This window comes from Streptopelia decaocto (assembly GCF_964273445.1).
Source record: "Streptopelia decaocto genome assembly, chromosome: 6".
Lineage (NCBI taxonomy): Eukaryota > Metazoa > Chordata > Aves > Columbiformes > Columbidae > Streptopelia > Streptopelia decaocto.
Window position 1 is genome coordinate 61,231,337 of NC_138660.1, and position 24,323 is coordinate 61,255,659.

A 24,323-nucleotide genomic window follows, 5' to 3' on the forward strand; every position below is an offset into this window, starting at 1 on the left:
CACAGGGGTCTCTTTTGGCCACTCTCATTTTCTGGAGCTGCTTTTTCCAGACTGCCACACCTGGGAGGGTCTCTTGTGCAGTTTTCAAAGAAAAGCAATGATTTACTAATAACAGGATTTCTTCCAAGTTACCTCTAGCTCTGTGTGCCCATATACTCTGATGCCTTCCCTCCTGCCTAAAAAGACCTAATTTTAAGCCTCTTGACAACTGAAAAAGGAACTGATCAGTACCTGCAGTGCCATACATAGGACCCAACAATATGGCAGTGTGAGAGCACCCGTGACACACATTTTCTTTCCTTTTCTCTTCAGTGGTATAAGAATATGTCTTACACAGTTTGCTGAATCACAGAAGCAACATTTAGTCTCCTAACTGTGATTATACAGAATAAGTTATTGAAAAACGATAGCTACAAGTAAATGGTCCATCTGTGAGACAAATACAAAACAAAAGCTTAGGAGAAATGGGAGAATGTTGCCAGTGGTAGCATAAAGGTAGAGCTGAATGCCTCTTGGCTACTATGCTGAGAATATGTATATTAGGCATTTGTGTTCAACTGCGATTTATCAGATTTATATTTGGGCTTATTGCACTAAGCCGTGTAATTTTTGTCTTAACAGAAAATTTTACGTTATAGTAAATACTGTGACAGTTACTGTGTGTGGCTCATGGTATAGAACGACTTATTATGCCCCTGTCGGCAGTCTGTTCTGTCTGCAGAATGCTGGAGCAGAGCTGGGATCCCTGCATTTGAGTCTTTTCTAGCAGAGCCTCTTGTACTTTTAGTTCCTGATCTCATTATCAGTCTCTCAGGAACACTTGCATGTAATAATCATCTGTATTTCCTGACCTGATTTGTAGTGCACATCAGCAGAACAACCTGTTGAATACTAGTTAGATTTAAGGAACAAGATAGTTACTTAGTCACCAGGTTTTTTTTCACTGACAGATATATATATTTCTCAGTTTATTCAGTCTTTGTGAATTCAGAAATATGTATTAATAGCTTATATGCCCAGAGGAGAGATTTGTGATTGCCTAGTCTGAGATTCTGTATGACACTCAGAATATTCATTGGCTGATTCAGACAAAAACATGGCTTTTTGGAAAAGCAGATCCAATCTTGATTTTTAAATAGCACATGGTGGAAAGCACACTATTTCCTCTCATCAAATCATCAAATAATTGCCTTCTCTCTTAAGACTTTGCATTATTTCTAGTACAGATTTCCAAATGATGAATTCCAGCCTTAGTAGCAGTTACAAACTTTGTTTACTGGACTGATGATGGTTCTGTTCTGTTTCCCTGTAGGAATAAATAGGTTGAGGTCAAAGTTAACCCATAGTTCTCTCCCAAAAAGCCTGCATATGCCAAACCACTGAGATCTTTGTGCTTTCTGATCCTTAAGTGTTCTCACGAGTCTGTTTTTTCTGAACCTTTTCAAGATTATTGACATTCCTCTTGAAATGTGAATGTTAGCAAAGGGCACATGGGCCATACCAGCACCAAATCAAACAAATACTATATGCCTTGTTAGGCATGTCCCCTTTTCACCATTAGGAACCCATGTTTAGACAACTTCTCAGCCAAGACCCTAGTATCATTTCTTGGAACTGCTGCTGCTCAAGTAACTACTCCATTTCTATCAGTATTGCCTGTATTTGTCTTCCAAGATGTATGACTTAGTACCCGGCCATATTAAAATTCTTACTGTATGCTTGTAACATCAAGCACATTAAAACTGTAACTTGCAGCCTGTAACTGCAGTCATGCCCATATGCACTGGTACATAAAGTGTAATCGCTGCAGATAGGCTTTGAGTCGGTGACAGTGTGGGATGTCTTATCTGGAGTGATAAAATCCAATTCTTGTGATCAACAGAAAGCCTGAACTAATCTCGTGTCTGTGTAATTTGCTTATTTCATGTTTCCTTCATTTTCCCTGTTCAATGCTCTTTTCATCTGCCACCATGGCTTGTACAGAACCAGACTAATCTATTTATCCTGCTACTTTTCTTTGTGTTGAACATGGCCAATTAACAAAAAGTGTAATCTCCACAGAATACACGTTACTGCTGGGTCTGATCAGTCGTTAGAGAAGCAGCACAGTGCAGAGGAGAGAGCATTCCCTTTGGGGAATAGCAGTTGCAAATAATTGTTTAATTTTAAGCCAAGCTGGTTGAAATGGAGCTGAGGTATGCACAGGACCCTTTTTCCCTGGAGGTGGCACTTGAATAGCTAACTGCCATCATGGTTTTTATATAAGAGCTATGGACATGGGTCTTCTCTTGCACCTGGCCAGCTAGCCAAGCTAGGAATCTGTATTTTCCAGCTCTGCTGCATGGCCAGGCAGAGTTGGTGAGGCTTGCTCACTTAAACTGTGTACACTGACCAGGTTCTTGTGGCTAGAGAATTATGAATTGCTTACAGACACTGTTCTGTCATCCTGTATCATTCAAAGGGGCAAAACTCTGGTTCGAATGTGACAAGTAAGAGGGGTGGAATAAAGTGATGAATTCTGTCAGCTCTGCTGGATACAGAAAAATATGTCAGCCCATGGCCTGCAACCAGTGTTGTTCATCCCATGTTACAGAGGGGAAGGCTGGGTCCATCTCACTGGGGGATGTAAACTGCAGAGACTGTAAGAAAAACATCTTGTTTTCTTCCCTCTCATAAGTAAATCGGTCATAACTGGGTTGCGGATTACAAATAGGAGGCTCTAAAGAATTTAGCTTCATTCCTAAAGATCATCCTTAGAAGTAAGCTATCAAGGGCAACATGTGCCAAATTTTGGATGCGTTTGTTGTAATCAAATGTTTGGGGTTTTGTCTGGGGTTTCTGGCAGTATTAAGGAGGGGCCTCTCTGTGCCTAATTGAAAAAGAAGGAATGAATAAAATGTGGAAAAAAAATATGAAAAAACCCATAATGCTCTCCATTATCAAAATTAGCTTTAATTACAGAACACTTCAATTGAAAGGGAATGCTCGAGGCCTTTCATGTTGTCTTAGCTTAGTTTTGGCGTATTTTCTTTAGTCTTTTTCCTGCAACTTCCTGTCATACTATTCCAATACTTCTACCCTTAATCCTAGAAAGAAAAAAGCATCAAGATTCATTTTATCCTATTTGCTATTTCTTTTTTTGGGGTTGCTGCAAGAGAAGTCAGAATTTTGCTTGTATCAGATAATAACCATCAATGTGTAACATGATGATTGCGTCAGTAGATTTTATTATAGTGTATTGGAGTTGCCTTAAAAATACTTATATATTTAAAAGCAAAATAATGTGTGAGTTTGTTACTAATGCCACCTGACAAAATGGGGATTTTTCTTGGAGGCATAACAGGTTTTGAAGAACTGGAGATGGGAAATGGTTGCGCTCAGCTACTTCTCAATGGGAAAGTACATAACCAAGGCCGTTCTTACTAACAGCCTTTATAGCTCCATGTGACATACGTAATTTCCCTGTCATATGCCCTCTTGCATGGAGTGGGAGGATGAAAATGGAGAGAAGTTGGAGAGGAAAAATTGTACTTCTAGGAATAGTTCTGTTATGTGCACAGATCAGTGTCTCACTGCTGGCAGCGTTGCCTTTCCCTTCCTTCTGATTGTTTTTGTGCTTCATATTTAGCAACATACTTTGGCTGAACATTTCATTTCATTTTTTTTAAGCTAAAAGAAACACAAGGGAGAAAAGATCCTTCTCACCTTTTCTCTCCCATGTGGTCAGCACACTCATGGTGTTCTTATTTTGTCTTCCTCCAAATTTGCAGCAGCACTGTGGGCTTATCTATTGATCAAAACTTACCCTGTTTGCTGGCACCAGGAGCACTGTCCCGCTTTGTGCCACATAACAAATGGAAATGAGGCAGATACTTCCATTTAGCAACGTTTCTGAAATTCACCATTTGCATCTGAAAGAAGTATGGCTCAAAAAACCAAGTAAATCAAAGCAAACGAGCAGCTATCAGTGCGGTAAACAAGTATATATGTGTGTACATTGTTGAAGGCTTATTCTTCAACATTTATTATGAAAATTAGAGTTTCATTTATTATGAAGAAAGAAAGAAAAAATGGTTTCCATGAATATGTACCTTTCAGACAGGTTGGTGACCAGCTTCTCTTTTTGCAGAACTCTGCAGCTGCAAAATAAATTAGTGAGGTCTTACAATACCAATTAGCACAATCACCTACTAGTATTTGATTATCACAAAACCAACACAACCTTTTTCTCCTTTGGTCTCACTTCCTATTTTCTTCTATACCCCTGCACTTTCCTGCTTCAGCACTTAGAGTACACAGGTATGTCTCATTGTTAGTTCTGGAAATTTCCATTCAAAGGGCAGGAGATTCCTGGTTGGACGTTAGTGTGCATTACATGACAAAGGAATTGTCAAATCTTTCAAAAACCTGAGTTTAAAAAAGAGATTAAAAAAAAAAATCATGGATGAGGAACTGCAAGAAATGATGAATGAAATAAAGATGAGGATAGAGAACTGAATAAGCAGGATTTCTGGCAGATCTTGAAGAACTCAAGTCTTTACTGAGATGTTTTATTCATTCTTTGTGCAAAGATTATATATACATGCAAATAAATTTTATATATATAATGTGCAGGCTGGTGCATATTTTGTGCAGGCATATGTGGTAGGTGCCTAGCAAAGAGGCATTCAGGGAAGAGCAAAAGCATGGCAAGGTTATCTAATATGTCCTTTGCGTATTCTTTCTCTTTCCAGCTTTTTTCAGCTCAGGCAGTTTTCTGAATCTGTTTGTCTATTGGTAAACTGCCTGTAGACAAACTTTTGAAATGTCGCTGAGAGCTGCCTTGACTGAACATGAACCTTTACAAACTGTATTGCCTGCACAACATTCTCTGTCCCAGAGTCCTTCAAAGCTCTGATGCATTTTGGGAGGACCCATCAGCTTTGTGGGTTTTTGAACATGCTCCCTACTGGCTTTGTTTGGCTTCCTTTGTATCAGGACGTTATGAATAGCCAGTCTCTGTCCATGATCTTTATGACAGTTACGGTTTGTAAACCTCTTTCATATTCTGCCAAGTTGTGTTTTCCAAGCTGAAGAATCATTAATGAATTTGTTACAGATTTCTGTATGTAATGATGGAAATTGTTCTGTAGCTTGGATCCTTCTTACTGCGATCAGAACCACAGCCAGTGTCTTGGCTACTTCTTGAAGAAAGGGACCAGAACCGCAACAGTGTTCAAGGAGGGAGAAAACTGTGTCTTTATAGAACAGTTCAATGATATTCTCATTATTTATTCCTTTCCAAACAATTCCTACCATTTACTTGTTTGGTGGGTGGACTGACTGCTACTGAACATTGGACTGATTTTTTTCATGGACCATAATAATATTTTATCATGATGCAAAGTCTTCATCCTTGGGTGACGTTGGTAAGCTCAGGTCTGTTATTCGTATGTGAAGTTAGGACTGGTTTTCAACACATGCATCACAGTGTTTATTTAAATTGAATTTATCAGTCATTCTATTTCCTAGTCACTCCATCCCTTAGATTACTGAGGAGGCTTTTTCAAAACTTTACAACGCCAAGTGTTCAGTATTGTGACTTTTTTCTGCAGTATTTTGAATTTAGCTTCAGGTTTGCTACTCTGAATAGTATGTATTCACTGCACACTTTGCCACTTCTCTGTTCTCTTTCGCACGATGACTGTTCATTCATAAGGCTGATTCCCTTCTATCCTGAAGAGACTTAGTTTCTTTAAGAACTTCTAAAGAATTTCTACATGGTGATTGGCTTTTTTTGGGAACATTACCAATTTGGTGAGGATTTCCTTCTATAGAAAGAATTGACTACTGTAATTTTCTTGGTTTTATATGGTCATATAGTTAAGTCTTAAGTTTCATATAAATTGTTTGACGTAGAAGTCACACTTGCTAATCATGAATCCTTTCCACATCCATTTGTCAATTCAATACTCTGCATTAAGTACTCCGTGATTAGCAATTTGAAAGTTTCATACTTCAGCTCCAGGAGACATCATCTACACCTTGGGATTTACCACTGTATCTTTTTAACTCTCTTAACATTGTTGTACATTGAAATCTCTTCTGGTTCCCCAGCAGAGAAGATTTTCATTATTCAGGGGAGTCTTTGAGAGTGTGATGCTTCTCGACAAGAGAGATTTTCCAATCTTATGTTTGTGTCACAATCTCAATTGTCATATATTGAATATAAACTGGATTTTGGCTTATCTTGGACTTGCTGCTTTTGCAAATAAATACCCAGATGTTAGGACTTCTAAACTTAACAGTATATATTTAGGATATATACAAAGATCTATCCCATTTCTTACTTTTCTGAGTTACGTTTGTCAAGCTTTATAAAACCATTGTCTTCTGACTTTTTCAATGTAAGAAAATGAGACTGGCTAAATGGGATATTTGACATGCATATTGCAGCTTGAACTTTCAACCCATAAACCCGTTTAGGACTCTGAATCCAGCTCTTCTGTAATGTACTTGTCCTGTAGTTCTGTGTGTGTGGTGCTTCATTTCATTCAGTGCTGAATTTCTGGTGTTCTGTGAGAGGACATGAATGGTCTCAAATTGCAAAATATTGTGATAACCTCAGGCTGACAAACTGATGACAGAGTTGTTAATTACTGCCATCTACCACATCAAGAAGACTAAAAGCAGAGTTTAGTTCTTAGTACATCATGTTTCTACCATGGTTTCTTGTAGCTTTTATACTAAAGTTTTTCACCCACCAAACTTAAAATTTCAGCCCTTCAGACTGTTGCTTCATGTCAACATTGTCCTAGGGAAAGACTTTATCAACCAGTTGTCATTTGATTTCTTTGATGAGAAAGGACTTATCGTGATGCTTTTAAAAGTAGGTGGAAATAACTGATGAACAGTAATAACAGTTCTGCAGTCAATGATCAACAAAAAGTACTTTCCTGAATGACATGTTTATTTTAGCTGCCGAAAAATGGTTTCAGAACAGGTTTGTGTGACTGTTACTCATGATTGCTCTTCCATTTTGATTCTGAGGAGAAATCACTTGGTTTTTTGTTTTCTTTTTTTCATGCTCGAAGTCTAGATTTGCAGTAGCCAGCAGCCCATGATCTTTTCTCTTTGAATTCATTTGGAGAAAGTGAAAATCTGGAGTTTGCTGTCAAAAGTTTTGGCTACAAGAATTATTTATATCTGCACCCAAGCAAGCAAACTCAGGAATTGGATTAACATTTGAAGGAATGTGATTTGCAAACAAAATATCAACATTTCTTTCTTTATTTGCAGCCTTTCTATTTATAAATGCCATATTTATGCTTATTACATTTTCTAACTCAATATTTTAATGTTAGGAATCAAATTACATGCCCTGATGATTTTTATTACAATATATACTTCTATGATCCAAAATAACACTTTTCTACAGGAATGTGGAAATTTGGGACAACTTAAATGCGAAAGGAGACAAATGTTAGTGAGATTTGTGTACAGGAGAAGGTCTAATGGTATTTGTGTGGTACTTTGTGGATGATTATGAAAGCAGTAGATTTTGACTCAAACTGTGTGAGGGAATAAAGGAGTGACTGTTTTGTGGATTGCGCTTTCTGAGTTTTTGGTTGAGCTTTTTTTGGTTTATTTCCTTCAGAAAGAAAAACTTTTGGAAAAATTAAGAACAATTGTTTTATGTATAGTGAACAAAGGGAAGATGCTGCTCTCTGTTTCAATTGTTCTTTAAAAATTTCATTTGGTTGAAAGAAAGAAGGTTGTCCTTTGGGGGATGAAAGATTTTTCCCAGCTTGTGTGTGTTGTTTTTTCATGCTTTTACTGTCGTGATTTGAAGACTAATTACTAAAATTTTTACATATTGATCCCTTTACTTTGATTGGTGCAGCCATGGCATAGCTACCAGAACAGGGTGATTTAATAACGAGATGGGCAATCTGCTCCATCACAAACTGTATCACTGTAGAGCAAGCTAAAGCTAGAAGCCAGTTGTTATGTGACATTAAATACCCTTTGTATTTGAATGTATACAAACAGGTAATTTAGCAAGGAAATTTTAAGAAATGATAGCGTTCATTCACCAAGGCCTGATACATTATCACTCCTCCAAGATGAGTGAAGCCAGGATTTTCACCAGTCTACTTGCCCTTCGGATGAACTTCTGTAAAATTGTTGGCCAGCTTTCACACAGGACTGTGGGGGAACAGTGCACAGAATTTACATGACAAATTTGCGGCTGAAAGTAGAATTCTTAAAAAAATCTCTTGCTGCCAAGAAGTACAGAGACTTCTTGCCTTATTTTAGAGCTGTTACTAAGACTATGTGCAAATATTGAGGGAAACTCTCTCTGATCTGTGCTGCATACTGGCTGTAAATACAGTCTACAGCTAATTGCTTTTGGAATACTAGTAGTCTTTAAAACTCAAAAAACATATGGCATTGAAAATTAAAGTAATTCTTGTTTGCAAACTAGGATGGTGTACTGTTTTTATTTTTTTTAAATGCAGCACTATAAAGCCATTACTCTTCTCTGGTCTTTTCCAAAATGCCTTTACAACTTTAGGTAAGTGGAATATTTATAGGTATCTCATGGCACTCAGATACTAGGTTTTTAGTTAAAGGTATGTGTTCAGTTATTCAGCTCGCAAGAGTGCATCTTATTAAGGTAAGATTCACCCTTTTCTTCACAAAAAAGATAATAACTAATGATTTTGCATCTCTGACAAAAACAGAGCAAATATTTTAAATTTCAAAATGAGTTTCTTAGTATTTTTAGGCCAAGTTTTGTGTAGGCATGCTGGGATTTACAGCTACCTGATGGTGACCTGGTTTTTGTCCAATTAGAAATAAATAGGACCTTGGTTTTGATGTATTTATACCTATACTATGAATAAAAAAGCTGCAGTTTTCTTCCAATCTAGTAGAAAACAAAGACTTATAATGTAATGAAAGATCAAACATTATATAAGAATGAGCGAACCTATGTCTCTTTCTGGCTTTTGTGGTACAGGAGATAAAAACCACCTCTGATTGAACTTTATTGCTTGAAATGTATAAACACTGAAAATATTTTCCCATTGCTGTTACAGGACAAGAAAGCTTATCTGGACATCATCCACACCTATATGGAAGTCCATGGAACTGTTCACGGGACAAGCACTATTTATATTCCTGGCTACGTAAAAAACCACGGAATACTCAGTGGGCGAGATTTGCAGTTTCTACTGAGAGAAACCAAAGTAAGTTTGTCAAGAGGGAGTAGTGGCAAAACCAGCTACAGATAAACAGTATCTGAAGTGAGCACATTTCACCTCCTGCAAATGAGCTCCTAACTTAAAAGCATTGGAAAAACAAACATCCAAATGTGAAGGAGCTTAAGTTGTCTTCTGTGTGCTGGGAATATGTTTTTCATCATGTCCATGTTTTGTGGACTGACAGCTGTTCCTAGAAAATTGTGATGACAACCTGCAGTCACAAACACATTTAACTTCAAGCTTGAGAAACATGGATAAGTGCATTTTTTATTTTCTTAAATGTGATATTCAGCTCAGGGAGATGATCAGCTGTGAATGTGGTTTGTTTTACATGCCTTTTACATGTCAAAGTCAGGTAATATCTGCAAGCTGTGCAGCAGACCGGCTTACTCTGCCCTACCAGTGACTTTAACCTGGAGCGACCCTGCTCTCTGGGGGAGAAAAGAAGAAAGGCGAGCGCTTTGTTTGCCATTTAGTTCCTTCTTCTGCTTCAGTCGTGCAGAGAGAGCAAGCAAAAGAGCGTGCTTTTTGTGGTGTGCTTTGCCTCTGGCCCCATAGTCAAGGGAACTCAAGATAAGGAACAGTATATACATTGAAATAAATAAACTTTTGTCCCCATCGTTAGAATGCTTTGTGAAGTTTTCTGTGCCGTTCCCCTAATCTTTGTGGCACTTCACAACACTAAAACACTTTAGTAGATTACATTTCAATAGGATGTTTAATTTTCAGTTGGTGAAAGAAGTGGTTTGTGTGTTTAAAATTAGCAAAATGTGTAGAACGTCGCTGCTTACTCTCCATAGTTGATAGTTTCTTGCTGTGCACTTCTACAGAAAAATCTATTAAGAAAAGGAAAGGAAAAAGCAAGCACCTCCTAGTCTTCCCACACGACTGCAGAGATCTCCTTTTTGAAATATTTGGGGAAATGATGGTAATTCGACATCTCTGTGTGACAGCTGTTGGCAAATTATGACTTTTTAGAGGCAACCACTGTTTGTATGTACTTGATGCATACAGATAGACATAATGTTGCAGATTAAAAAGTCAACATTTTCGTCATAGATAATACTGAGATTACACAGCTTTTGCCTGTGTGGAGTATGAAATCACTGGGTTAATCATAGTACTAACGTGGGAAGAATATTGACATTGTAATAACCCCAAGCACAAACAGTGACTTATTTCTGGGGGAAAAAAAAAAGTGTTGTATTCATTGAAATAGTAAAATAACCTAAGGGAGTTCCTATAGAATTATTGAAGTCCTTATAATTTACAAAGTAGAGTTCATAATAATAGTTTTGTTTGAGTAAGTCTTTCTCTAATTTTTTATCAGTCATATGTGTTGCACTAAAAAGCTCAATTTTCAGTATTAAGTAAATAATTGTTATTAGCTATATTTGCTGTGCTCTAAGATGCAATGTAAGGACACATTGAATTTCGGACAAATTCAAGTTAATTCATACATATTATGCAGCTCAGCACAGTGCAGTTATTATATGGGCTTTGTGACACAAGAAGTTTCACTCGGTTTTTGACTGATAATATCAGATGGAAGATACTATCTTGTGATTGTGAAGTTCTCCTGAAATCAGTAAGCTGCTTAGTTTTCACAAATGGTGTTTTAGTGAAAAGCACAGATCTATGCAGTACTGCTTTCAGAGTCCAACAAGCATTTTAGATTTTAATTTTCTATACTATGGTTGTGCATTGGTTATTTTTTTTCTTCCTAACATTGGGGAAAGTCCTTTGAGAATTTGCTGCATTTCTTAGTAGATGGTACTGAGAAACACATCAATGTATTTCTGAACCCTGTATCAGGAAGCAAATGTTTTTATCACATTAAGTTTTTCATACAGTCTTTCCTAATATTTTATTATTATTATTCAGTCTGCAAACAGTATTTTCCTATGGCTTTTCTGACCTTTTTTTAACAGATTTGCAAATGACAAAAGCTGTTTTGCTTTTTAGGTAATTATTTATTTATGATGAAGCCAGGCTAACTAAACTTTGACATGATGATAAGCAGTTAAGAGTCCATCTGCTTCTCCTAATACTGATTATTGCCAGGCAAATGGGAGTGCAACGAAAGAAATGAAATTAAATATGGCTTACCGCATCATGAAGTTTGGCTATTGTTCCTGTCTAACCCTGTTCCAATATATCTAGTTGAACAGAAAGAGTAAAACAGCATCATCCTGAGACTGAAAGTGGAAACTGAGATTTACCATCTAATTTGTTTGGACTTTTTCAGCTGTAGGTGGATTTTTGGGTTGTTCTGGGTGGGGTTTTTTGCTGGCTGATGTTGAGTATGTCATAGGTAAAGTGGCTGCTCTGTGTTAGCATATGGTTGCATTTCAGTGTTGATCAACAGACACGCTTGCTCTAAGTCTTCTTGTTGCCTGTACATTCACAGTTTCAGATTTTGAAACCCTTCAAGAGGTGATACTCTAATGTAACTCAGCATAAAACCCCACCCACCTGTCTCTACTGGCCATCTGCTGCCTGTGTGGGTCAGTTGTGTTTATATCAAATGGATCATGGATTGAATTGCTGAAATCAGGGCAGGTTTTCCACAAAAATCAAGCTGACATGAATGGGAGCTTTGTGCCCCAAGGAGCCTCATGTATGTCTGCACGCGCATCCAGTGATGTTCAAGGGCACTTTTTAATCATAATCACTTTAATCGCTAGGCAACATGATGAGAGCCCCATAATGAATTTAGTTATGGGGTTTTGTCACTAGACAATCAGTGGGCTGAAAGTATGTGAATAATCAGAGCCCTGACTGCGGGCTGGTAACATCTGTGGTACAATGCTTGCCTGAACCATCCAGGTCTGCTCTGGGCTGTCTCCAAGCAACAAACTTTAGGCTTCCAGAAACTTTCAGATTTTTCTTTTCCTAAACATATGTTTTAAGACCCAAGGATTGTCTTTCCTTGCTTGTGGTTTCAACATTGTGTTAGGAAGTTTTTGCTAGGTCAGCTGACAAATGATCTAGTTTTTAGAAAGAGCGAAATAATAATTAAACAAATCACACAGTTCGGTGCACTCCAAAGTGTCAGTTTGCATTGCACTACTTCATTTTGCCCTCAAATTTGCAAAATACCAATAGATGACAGCTCAGTCATGACTCGCAATCAGAGCTTTGCATTCCCAGAAGGTATTTGGTCTCTCTGCAGTAGCTGGTATAGGACACAGTTATTCTTAAAAACATGCAGCTGCCATTTCATTCTGGTGTGTATTATAAAGCAATGTATTTCAGAATAAGTGCGTTATCCAAGCAGGAGGGGGCTGCTTGAGATTCATGATGGCTCGTTCAGCTGTGTAGCGCACGACAAAAACGAGACATGTCAACAGTTCCTAATGAGAAGATGTACAGCCATTCATCACATCAGAGGAAAGCAGGGTAGGCGGGCTGGCAGCCTTCCTGCCAACTTCCCTGGCTTCTTGCCCAGTGGGCAGCTGGGGGACTTGGAGCAGATTCTCTTGGAAGAACCAGCACTAAATTCTTGAGAAATATTCCTCCTTTCAACAAAGTTTCAGATGCAAGTTTTTACTTTGAATCACTGTGGATCTTTGAGGGAATTCAAGTTCTTTTACTGAGTAGAATTTACAGTTTCTGAATGGTGATTAATAAAAGTAGGAGTAACACCCTGTTGAGATAGTTGGGGAAAAATTCTGTTGCAATGTTGGATAGCAGAAATAGGAAAACACATTTTTTTATATTGCATTTTATGAAGTAATATATTCTTCACTTCCACACGCTTCACAAAACCAGCTGAAAAGCCATTTACCTAGTGATTCTATTCTAAAGTTGTTTCAATCACAAAAGGATTGACTTTTCTGTAAAGTATTTTATATTCATGAGAAAAGTATATCAAGATAGTTAACAGCAGCCTTTGTTACACTTCTCTTTCTGTAGTTCAGCAGAGAATATATAAGTTCAGTAAGGAGGAATACAGAATAAATTAGATAAAGTGCAGTAATCTTAGGAAGGGGAGAGGGAAATATAAACAATCCTATTTATGGAACTAAAGCATTTAGTCTCTGGAATATGAATTTTTCCTCTTAAATATTCAGCTACTCAGAACTACCGTCAGTGAAGTAAAATATTCACTCGTTATTTATACTTTTGGCTATAATATAGAAAGACTCTTTGTTCAAGTACTCATTATAATAAGAGTCTGACCTGGTGCCATAAACTCCACAAATAAATTGCTTTTTGTCAACTGAAAGGGAGCGGTTTCCAAAAAATAAAACCAAACCCCACTGTGTTTTCATGGGAGTGGTTGTGAAGCCCTTGTCACGTCAGAGAAGTTTCCACTGAGCTACTACACCCTGGAAGGACTGCCTTGCATTATCATCAGAAAAGAATGGTGTCTTGGCTGCCCTGGTGCTGGGTGACCAACTCCGAAGCCTGAAATTCCAAACCGGTGGTTCAGCTCACTGCAAAGGCAGAAAAGGCTCCTGAGGAACCTCTCTTACAAAAACCAAAGTATTCCGGCTGAAGGGTTTCAACACCTGCTTTACACGAGTTGGCCAAGTGAGATTGTAGATACGAATCCCCTTTTTTGATTCATGCAGACACACCTGGGTAGCAGAACTTGCAAACAAGGAAATGTTTTTTGAAAAAGCACATGCTGCTGTTACCACAATCATTTTACATCTGTACTGATTTGCTGCTATCTCCTTTAGATGTACTTCTATACTGTAAACTCCTCCTGGTAATCATTGCGCTATATGGGGTGTTGGCACACAGAGCTTACTGTGGCGTGTGCCCACTTAAAGCACTGTAGGAAAAATAATGGCTTTCAAAAATATTTGAAAGGTGAGAAAAATGCTCACATAGAGAAACGGAAATGTTTTCAAGCACTAATCAACCAGTAAAGCATAAAAGAATTCTATTCTGCATAGCAATTCTGCTGCAGCTAGCAAAGCAAGACCAGGGTGAAGATGCCTCTCCATGGTGAACTGTTACCAGACACAGCGTCTGGTAAGAGAGTACCCTAAAAGCCATAGTCAGCACCTTGTGTGGTGGAAGCAACAGTGTAGGTTTGTATCACAAGATAGTGGTCTACATCATTACCTTTTGTAGAAGAGACCGTTGTCTTCCGCACAGCTTCAACTGTACTAAGGATGGACACTTGCTTCACTGGTACCTGAAAACTGGTGTCTTTTTTTTTTTCCTCCTTCCTTTTCAATTAGTGAATTACAGCATTTGTTACATACTTTCGGGAAGTACTTTCACAGATTGTTGCAGCCTTTCTGGAAATAACAATCTGCATGTAATTCAAAGGACTGGCAAATTAGAGCATCATGAGAATGAGGTACAGAAGTGACCTATGTTTTCTAATGGTTGCTTTTTGAATCATATAGAATGTGACTTTCTTGAGGCCATTAAGATATTCCTTAGTTTTGCTCTTTATCCCATACAAAAATATTAGCTCCCTAACCAAGGACCATTAATTAGAGGCAATTTTCAAGGGCAAGGTCTAGATTCAGTTTGGGCATTTCAGCTGATTTGATGAAGATGATGTGATGGAGGGTGATAGAAGATTTTGGAGGGTTGAAAGAGGGTGCTGGGGGCAGCTGTGAGTCTGGCTGTAACCTCTGGCCAGCAGGCAGCACACACACCCCCACCCTTCTCGCTGTCAGACATGTCCCGCTTGCTTTCTTCAAAGGTATGGTGCTGCTTAGAGGTAAGCCTGGAAATGGATGTGAAACAGGTGGTAAGCTATTTATTATAGATTAAGTGTTGACAGTGCGCTCTGTGCTGTCAAAACATAAAACCATGTTTCTTGCCCCATGGAGCTTCCTCCTAAATAAACGAACCAGTCAGACACAGAATTGTTGAGCAGCGCACAGCAGCAGTTTATTAAAAAAGTGAAAAACGGAGCAAGCAAACCAGCGTTCTCTACATAACAGACAAATACAGGATCAGAGGAGAATTGATATTTCAGATGGTTTTAATTGCTGGTTCTCAGCTGGTTTTCTGCCTGAACTAAGCAGTAGTTCAAATAAATAACATTATGTGTGAAGATTGCATGAAATGGTTTCATGTCTGTAATTCATTATTTTCAAGAGATTACCTTTCTTTAAACTAAGCCTCTTTTGAGGTGAAATTTAGTGTGTATTTTTCTGACTGCAAGGTAATGTATCTTATGCCATATATAAAACCCAAATTTAGATAATCTGGCTTTAGTGGAGATATTCTGCCAGGTCTCTTTTTTATCAGCCACTGGGGAGTTTTCTGTAAGATTTAAATCTGCGAGATAGCTGAGAGACTTTTCACAAGTAGGTGACTTATTAAACCTGAAAATTGGAAACTGGAATAACAATATTCAGCTCTATGCAGTGAAAATTGTATGTACTCAACTATGCCGAGAACTGTTAACTTTCTTTTTAAAATGAACCAACTCAGAATTTGTACTGTTGTTGCCTTGGGTCCGAGAGGGTTGGTGCTGCAGTGCCTGTGCACAATAATGCTGGCTACAGGTTTATGTATCATGTTAAGATCAGCTCCTAGATAGGGCCTTTGGTTTTGAATGTTCTGTTACTGGGATTCTCTTCCATGCTGCAGAAAATGTAATGCCAAATAATATAATTTGACCTCTTTGAATTTGTACATCCTAAATATATGATCCTATTAGTTACGAAGATTGCTCTTTTTTTTTTGGTTGAAAAAAGCCGTAGTTTTATATATATATATGTGTGTGTGTGTGTGTGTGTGTGTGTGTGTGTGTGTGTGTGTGTGTGTGTGTGTTATATGTATGCGTGAAGACATGCAGCATCACTGAGAAATCAGAGCTTGTAATTTTCCCATTATACGCAGACCTTCAAATATAGATGAAGAATCCTATATTTAATTCAGGGCGGTTAATTATGTTGGGCCAGGAAAGGGGTCAAGATCCAAATAAAAGCCAGAAAACTCTGAAAAAATATTAAATTTCTTTACAATGGAGAAAAGCACAGCCTTTCCTAGAGCATCTGTAATCTCAGCTGATGTACGAATAGCTTTGTGATGCATTTTTTTCTCCTTCAATTTACCTTGGAGGCGTTGAACCCTCTTGATCCTGTGCAATCCCGTGCTCCTTGGTGCAGTGGCTTCAGCTGATGTTTGCTGCCATCTACCGTTTTAATTAGAAGCCTTAATCAGTTGGCAGGAGCATGTTCGTATTGGCCAAACCAGCAGGCTGGCTGCTGCGGGAGAGGGAGAGAACAGTAGCGTGGCTGTTCCTGAGGGTGCACTAACACCTGTTCCTGCAGGACAGCCCCAGCACTTTCATTTCAACACCAACCAAACCACAAAATTACTCTTTTCCAAAAGTAGCTGAAAGGTTCTGTTGTTGCCTCAGCTCCATGAAAAACCACCTCAGCTCATTACAGAAGATTATTGTCAAATGTTTCACGGGACATTCCGTTACTGCTTGGGTTGGCGGGATTGAGCTGCTGAATTTCTTTTATGTTCTTCTTAAAATTACTTTTTTTTTAGGCTGATACATTTAGAATGCATTATTGTTTATTTTAAAGTAGGTCTTAGCTTTCAGTTTTTGTGAAGAACAAAAATTAAGATAGTCCTGTTTTCTATTTTTCAGCTGTTCGTTGGTCTTGGATTTCCCTACGAAGGGCCAGCACCTTTAGAGGCTATTGCTAATGGATGCGCTTTTCTAAATTTAAGATTTAACCCACCCAAAAGCAGCAAAAACACAGAATTTTTCAAAGGCAAACCTACACTCCGAGAGGTGAGCTTTATCATTCTTGATAATTTCTTTACTGAAAATGATTGTGGATTTCTTTTTAGTAACACAATATAGGAAAGGATTTATAAATATTCACAGTTTATTGCAAAAGGTGTGCAGCTGTCACTTTCTTTAGCCATTGATGGGATTATCAATCCTTATTTTTATAGGATAATTGAAATTTTTCATTAACATACTGTTAGGCTTTACATCTAGATTTGTCTGTATGTACATTCCTCTAATTCTGAAGTTTCACATGAAAACCTGATGTTCTGCCCAGGAATAGATCTGATAAATGATGTATCATTTGAAAGTGCTTTTATTTTGTTGAAGAAACAAGCATTACTGTGTATTGTGCAGGAAGTAAATAGGTGTTTAAGTAAATGATAAAAATGCCGTTTGTGGGTTGCTGTGTGTGTCTTGGGATATTTTTTTTTGTCCAGAGAAGACCTGCTCAAGGCACTGTTGAGCTACTGTATTAACGGTCACAGCCCACGGTGTTTGTGGTTAAACACCGAAGACATTTGGAGAATTGACTCTTTAAGAGAACTGGAAAACCAAACCTCAAGCTTAGATTCTCAAGTTTAGATTTTAGGAAGAGAAAAATGAGGCTAAGTAAACTAGTACCTCATCCTGGCACTGGCTTTGGAATATTTTTCTTCAGTGTAGGTAAAATTCAGCCTATGCCGCTTGCAAGCATTCAGTTGTCTTTTAGCCATTTCTAACATTAGCAGTTTTGCCTGTGACCATGACTTGTTCATAGGTGAATATATGTATTTTCTTTACATACTTATCGGAAGGGGAGGACCTCTGGTAACACTTAGATGATGAGATCTTTGCACAGCTATTTTTCTGAATTCAAGTTATACTTGGGCTATTGAAGTTGTGTACTGAACGGTGCCAGCTAGTTAAGAAACAAAAGATAGTATTTTAAACCAGGAACCTAAATTCTTTGTGATTTTATGATTCAGGACTGGAGTTGCCTTTCAGCTTGTTATACATTCAGCTCATACAGGACATAAGTTTAAACTTGCCCCTTCTTACACCTTGTGTTGCTAACAAAGGAGATGGGGAGAAAAGGAAGAAAGTCTGTTTAAACTTCCTCCTTGGCTTGGCACCTTTCAAAGCTTTTCTTCTGTGGGTCACTCAACCGTTTGTCTTGTTTTCAGTTGTTCTGTGCCCAAACACTATAACTGGTCAGGCTCAGTAAATAACCTGGACACACTGAATTTTTCAGTAGGAATTTTAGTGCTTGGAATGTCGTGCTAAACCCTGCTGGCACGTGTCAGCACTGACAGAAATGCTGTACACCTGACTTGCACAGAAAAATAATCCCTATTGACTGCTTTAGTACAAAATGGTATCATGAACATTCCTCACGAATATTGCTGCGTTCACACACTCTGCTGACCTATCCTGAGAGTAACCTCTTCTCTGACTGGTGTTCACAGCTGCTTTTAGAGCTGATTGCCAATAATCCATGTGCTGGTTCTTTGGGATTAAGAAAGTCTTTAAATCCTTCTCTCAGTTTTTTTCAAATGTTAAAGGAGGACAAAAAAAGCTCGTGTAGTTCTGTGAGTTAATTATCCATAGACCAAATGGAAGATAAGTCTGTGTTTAGTAATTCTGTAAAGCAGACATTGCAAGTCACACTTTCTCTTTTGTTCTATGTAGATTTTATGGGAGTCATGGGGAATTAACTGTTACCCTGCTACCCCCAATATGGGGTCCTGTAGTGAAGACTGTGCAAAAACTGGAAATGATAATTTTCATTTTAGATCAGCAGGTGTTTTGTCTTGGGAGATGATTTTGCTGGGCAAAAGAGACAGAAGAAAAGGAAAAACAAATCACCTTCAAGCAGCTTGTTTTGTACCAGTATTTGTAACAATATCTCTTCTGAATTCTTCCCCCTACCCACCACCCCCAAGAAAAACATTGTATGTTAGATTTAGTTGAAATGTGTACTTGGTAGGTGTGGTTTCTTTCATTTTCTGCTTTCAGGAGGGGAAAAAAATATGTGAAATTAGAAATGCATTAATTAATTCCAAATCTATTTATAAGAACTCTTACAGATTTTAATTGTAGACAGAGGGAGTATCTCCTGAATATCTAAAACATTAATCCTTGGCTAATTAAAGCATTTCAGTATTAGTAAATAGTCTTAATATTTTTTGAGATTATAGATGTAGAATAACTGGTGCAATAAAAATATGTTGCTAGTTACTCTTAACACTTAAACCACCTACTAGGCTGAGAAGTTCAGTTGTTGGTCTTCCAGATCAGATCTGGCTTTAGTGTTGCTGTCTGAGATGGTAGAGAAAGGCCGGTCTAAGGCATAATCCCTAAAGCTCTGTGGAATTTAAAGCTCTGGTCTATGTTCATATTTTTAAAGGTGCGATAGGTTTTTTGTTGTTACTGAAAGCAATAGGAATGTAGCTTCTGCCATCTGAAGTCCAGACACAAGTGCCCTGGGAACTCAGTCTCGCTAACCAAATTTTTCACTACACACAGTTTTAGCAGCAGTAGAAACACTATTGTGAAAAGGTTAGGATATGGCAGTCCTCGAGTAGCATTGGGCTTTCAGGAGGAGTTTAAAACACACTGAAGGGAGCACAGCACAGTGAACACGGGCAGCTGGGGCAGCTCTCTGTGTTCCCACTGGTAGCTCCGAGACTGGCTTCTTTTGTCCACAAGAAAAATGCAATAGGTAAAAAATTTTTTTAATTCATTTCTTGCATTCACTTGAGGAAGAGAGCAAGTATGGTACATGCCCAGTGCAGGGGAAGGTTCTTTACAACAGGTTCTCTTTCCTGCTTCAGATATTTTGCACTGATTATATTTTATTTTTATTATCATGCATAAAGAGGCAGCTGTATAAAAATTGTCTATGAATAATCTGTCCTGTAGGGGGGTTTTGTATTTATTTTAAAAGCAGTTGTCTTCTTTAGGCCAGCGTGAAACACTCCCCTCTCTTCTGCAGCTTTTGCTTCCTCTCAGTGTGTTCATGTATGTGTTCCTCTCACTCCTCTGCAACCTGTTACAGAAATTACATTTAATGCCATCCTGCTAGTTCCAACAGCAGTCTCTGATGTAACTTTTCTTTGTTATCTACTTGGGTATTTATTGAATTTGTTTTCTGACAAAGTGGTGAGCAAAATACCAATTGACACTCTTCTTGAGATTACTATACTATCAGCAGCGAGAGTCAGAATTCATCCTGAGCAATAGAAATGATTCTTTATTCACTACTGCTCTGTTCACTACTACTAGAAGCTTGGAAATGTTTGAAATTTGAAGGAGAGACAGGCCGAGGCTGTTGTCTGAAGGTGAGAATGCCATCTCTGGAGGCCAGCGCCGCAGGTCTGACCAGGCCTGGTAGCAATTATGGGCTGTGAAAACTGGAGTGCTGCTCTGAGAATGAGCTGTGGGGAAGCAGGGTCACGTCGTGAGAGGGATTTCAGTAAGCACCAAGTCGTCTGTGATGTGGGTCATTATGAGGACCAAAGCCACAAACCAGGCATGCACAAATGTTACTGTGATCTGCACTATTATCTGATTTTTGTCCAACTAAATCTACTTTCTAAATTTGAACACAGAAAATGTGAAAGATAACTCCGAAGGAATGATGCTGTTAGGTTCTAGCTGAATTCTCGTGTTATCCTAGTGCATTTTGTCCAAAATGTCTGATGAAGAGAGTAAGAGGGAAGATCTTGACATATTAATTTTTACTAATATAATTTCTTCCTTTCAGTTGACATCTCAGCATCCCTATGCTGAAGTTTACATTGGGAAGCCCCATGTCTGGACTGTAGACATCAATGATCTTTCTGAAGTTGAGAACGCTGTGAAATCAATTTTGAATCAAAAGGTGAGAAATGTATCATCAACACTTAAGGGTGTGTTTTGTACTGCATATAGAGTGCTTCTTAATGTTAGTTTAATTAAAGCAGAGTGCTGCACTTTGGTAGGATATTGGGACAACAAAATGTTATTTCGTCTCTGTAGTATCTGATTATCTTATTTTAGTACTGGGTATGTCAGGTTTTTACCTGAAATAAATGAGTATGAGTGAATTTGTATAGAAATGTGAATTTCATATTTAAATTATACAGCAATCTGTATTTTCTGGGAATTCAGTGAGGCGGTTTCCTTGTTGATTCTTAGAGCATAGCAGGCTGCCCAAATTCATGCTCAGCTCTTTTGACTGATTTTGTAGCCTTGAAATAACTGCCACTGTGCACTCACAGTGAGGAATTGTAATGAGGACACTTCAATGGGAAAAACAAAACCCTGAAGTAATTTTCAAAGATTTCACATTCTTTTTGGTCATAATGTTTCTTTTTCACTTCAACTTCAGAACTGAAACTTACTTAAAACAGGAGCTCTGCAATCCCGTAGGGTCTCAGGCTCGCTTTTTATCTAGTACTTTGCAGTATACCCTGACTTTCCGTAAAGATAATCACTGAGCAATTTTTATTGCCTTCACAAAGGAGCAAAAATCAGCTTAAATTGCTGATGGTTTTGTGAAACTGGTTTGTTAATGAGTTTATTTGCATTTACTATTGCTACTTAAGCTGTAATGTAGTATTTGGAATGCAAGCTGCTACCACTCAGTGCACCACAAAGTTAATTTAAACAAAAACCCCTCTAACCTTAACACACTGTGTTTCCACAGATTGACCCTTATTTGCCCTATGAATTCACATGTGAGGGAATGCTTCAGAGGATGAATGCATTCATTGAAAAACAGGTATGAACGTTTGCTGTGGATGAATCTTTTCTTGATGTTGGGAAGGGAGGACCCTCTCCATTTTGAAGCTTCTCAGTGTTGTTGCTGTTCAAGTAGAAGCAGTGGCTGTGCAGTCCTTGTCTGGGCAGCTGTTTGCTCAGAAGTTCCCTTGGGAGGTCCACGTGGACTCAGACATTCACTTCTATGGACTTGGCCTTGTGGGACTTGGGAGGCTCCTTCCAGATACAGCACCAGTGGGATTTTTCGTGTGTAAAGAGACTTACTAAAAATTAAGACAAAGTGCTGGCTACCAGAATATTTGTTCTCCTTCTCAGTTTGCCTTTAGGTTCTGATTCATCTGTGAGTGTCTGATTTACCATATGTAAAGATGGATATAGTTTATCTGAATTTCAGGAACTACAGGAGCCTTTATTTTTTTTATCCATTGCTTGATTATTTGATTGATTGATCGATTGATTTCCAAAGAACCTTCTTTCTTCTGATATTATATCAAAGCAGAAAGGCAAAGTAATTTTCCAGTGTATATGTGACTCCTTTAACTGTGTGCACACAAAAGGATATTTGGGTCACGAAGTATCACTTAAATATACAGATACTTCTGTGGAAGAATTGCACTTAGGCTAGAGCCTCTGGGAGGATTTTTCTAGTATTTAGTTTCAATCGATAAAGCTTTAAATGGTTTGGAAACTAGTTACTTAGAAGACGTTTGGTCCCCATGCATTATTGCCAGCTGAGAGCAGCAGAAGATACTGAGTTGGAGTAATAAGCTGCAGAGATTTACAGGGGATCTTGATTTCTAGAAACTGTATGTTTGCTTGGGCTTCTGCCCAGGGCAGATGTGGTGCAGTGGCCAGCTCTGCCTTCTGTTCTGGCTGCTGCAGGAGACAGATAAGAATAACTGATCTCTCTGTTATGCCAATTAACTTCCAGGATTTCTTTCAAAAGCACCGCACATGCTCCTGTATCTCTGAAAGAAGATAGTATTACAGGCAGTAATAAAGAATAACACAGCTTCAGATGAGAAGTGTAGTTAACTACATAGCTATTTCCAGTTTCCTGCCAATAAACACTTTATGCTTTTTGCTGCTGCATTGATCACATAACCTGTAAAAGTATCTCTGATTCTTTTGATTCTTCTGAGTTAGCTATAATTGAGAGGTTTTGTCAATGCAGGAGGAAATGGAGCTCAGTGTAAGGGAGAAATAGATACAATCTAGAGATAGCATCTGTGGCGCAAAACTCTCCCCTGTGGAGCTCCCGCCAGGGCTGAGCCCTGGCCTCTGCTGCCTGCTTCTCAGAAATAAATGCAGCATTGTCATTTGGTTTGGTGCTTTGGCTAATTGTCAAAAGCCATTATTGTTTCACAGCCCCCAGGATGCTTAAGCATCTTTATCAGCTGCATGTGCTTAGCACTGTGCCCAATTAACATGTCAGATGAAGCGAAAATAAAGGTTGAGACCTTCTTTTGCAAAGTTAGTGGTGGGAAGCAGGCAGAACAGAGAAAGCAGCACAATCTTGGAAGAGGAACAAAGACCCATGGAGTTGATCTGACCGAGAGGCTGTGGGGTGCTTTAACCATGAGAGCATGGTCTTCAGGGGGTGTTTGAATGTGAGGAGGATGAGGCCAGGCACAGCCATGCACAAGCCACCCTGTGGGACTCTGAAACTCTAGGATTTAAAGGAGTTGTTGGAGCTCCCCTTGTGGTGCCTTGGCTCAAGACCGGGAGGGAGGATGATTCACAAGAAAGGTTTAGTGAATTCATCAAGTCTTCAGATCCAACAGGTGGGCTGGATGTCTTCAGGGTCTAAAGCAAGAGAACTGCTGTGCTCTGTGGTCTCACGTTTAGCAGTGCCACCTTCAGCTGGATTAGAACAGTTCGCACTCCAAGCTGCACCTTCCTGCCAGTGCCTTGCCAGGCGCCCGGCGTGGCTGCTCAGAGCGTCTGTGCCATCTGCTGAATCCACCCCTTGATCCTGGCTGCTCTGTGGCTCTACAAACAGTCGTGTCAGCTCTGCAAGGTGGCAGCGTGGGCTGGGAGCCAAAGGGTGGGTCTGCTTGAGTTGGCATTGCCATCAAAGGGGCAGCCAGGCAGCTGCCGCCGAAGCAGCTGTGGGATTCCCTGTTGCAGACTTGGGAGCTGTTGGAGGAGACAGGCCGGGCTGATGGACCAGACATGCTGACTTTGAAAGATGTGGTCAGGCGGAGTGCTTGGTAACTCGACAGAAAATGGTTTTGGCAGGGATCTGCCAGGCTGGCAAACTGACTTGGCTCAGCAGAGGGTGAGCTGAGCACCAGAGCTTGGCGAAGGGAGTGGAGTGAGAATGGTCCTGAAGAGCAGGAAAAGCCAGAGGGAGTAGGACACCTCCTTTGACAGCAGCACTGAGCCTATTTCACCTTGAAATTGTGGCTATAGGTAAAACAAACATAAACACAGTCTGTGGTGAAAGCTTAACCTTCTGTTTTACATAACATCTTTATTTTACCCTTATGCATGTAGCGTTGTGGGCCAAGGCAGACTGGGGTGAGAATACCCAATTTAGGTTGCTTTTGATGGTTGATAGGAAAACTAACCAGAGACAGCAAACTGAA

At 39.0% G+C, this 24,323-nt stretch overlaps 1 protein-coding gene across 1 annotated transcript in view; it reads left to right on the forward strand.

Moving 5' to 3' along the window:
* The window catches only part of MGAT5 (alpha-1,6-mannosylglycoprotein 6-beta-N-acetylglucosaminyltransferase), a 122,645-nt gene that overhangs the window by 87,534 nt on the left and 10,788 nt on the right, over positions 1-24,323 (forward strand). Inside the window, exons 12-15 of the mRNA XM_082056324.1 lie at positions 9,084-9,233; positions 16,840-16,986; positions 20,735-20,851; positions 21,659-21,733. Of these exons, the coding sequence (XP_081912450.1) occupies positions 9,084-9,233; positions 16,840-16,986; positions 20,735-20,851; positions 21,659-21,733 (489 nt within the window). The remainder of the gene's footprint in view (positions 1-9,083; positions 9,234-16,839; positions 16,987-20,734; positions 20,852-21,658; positions 21,734-24,323) is intronic.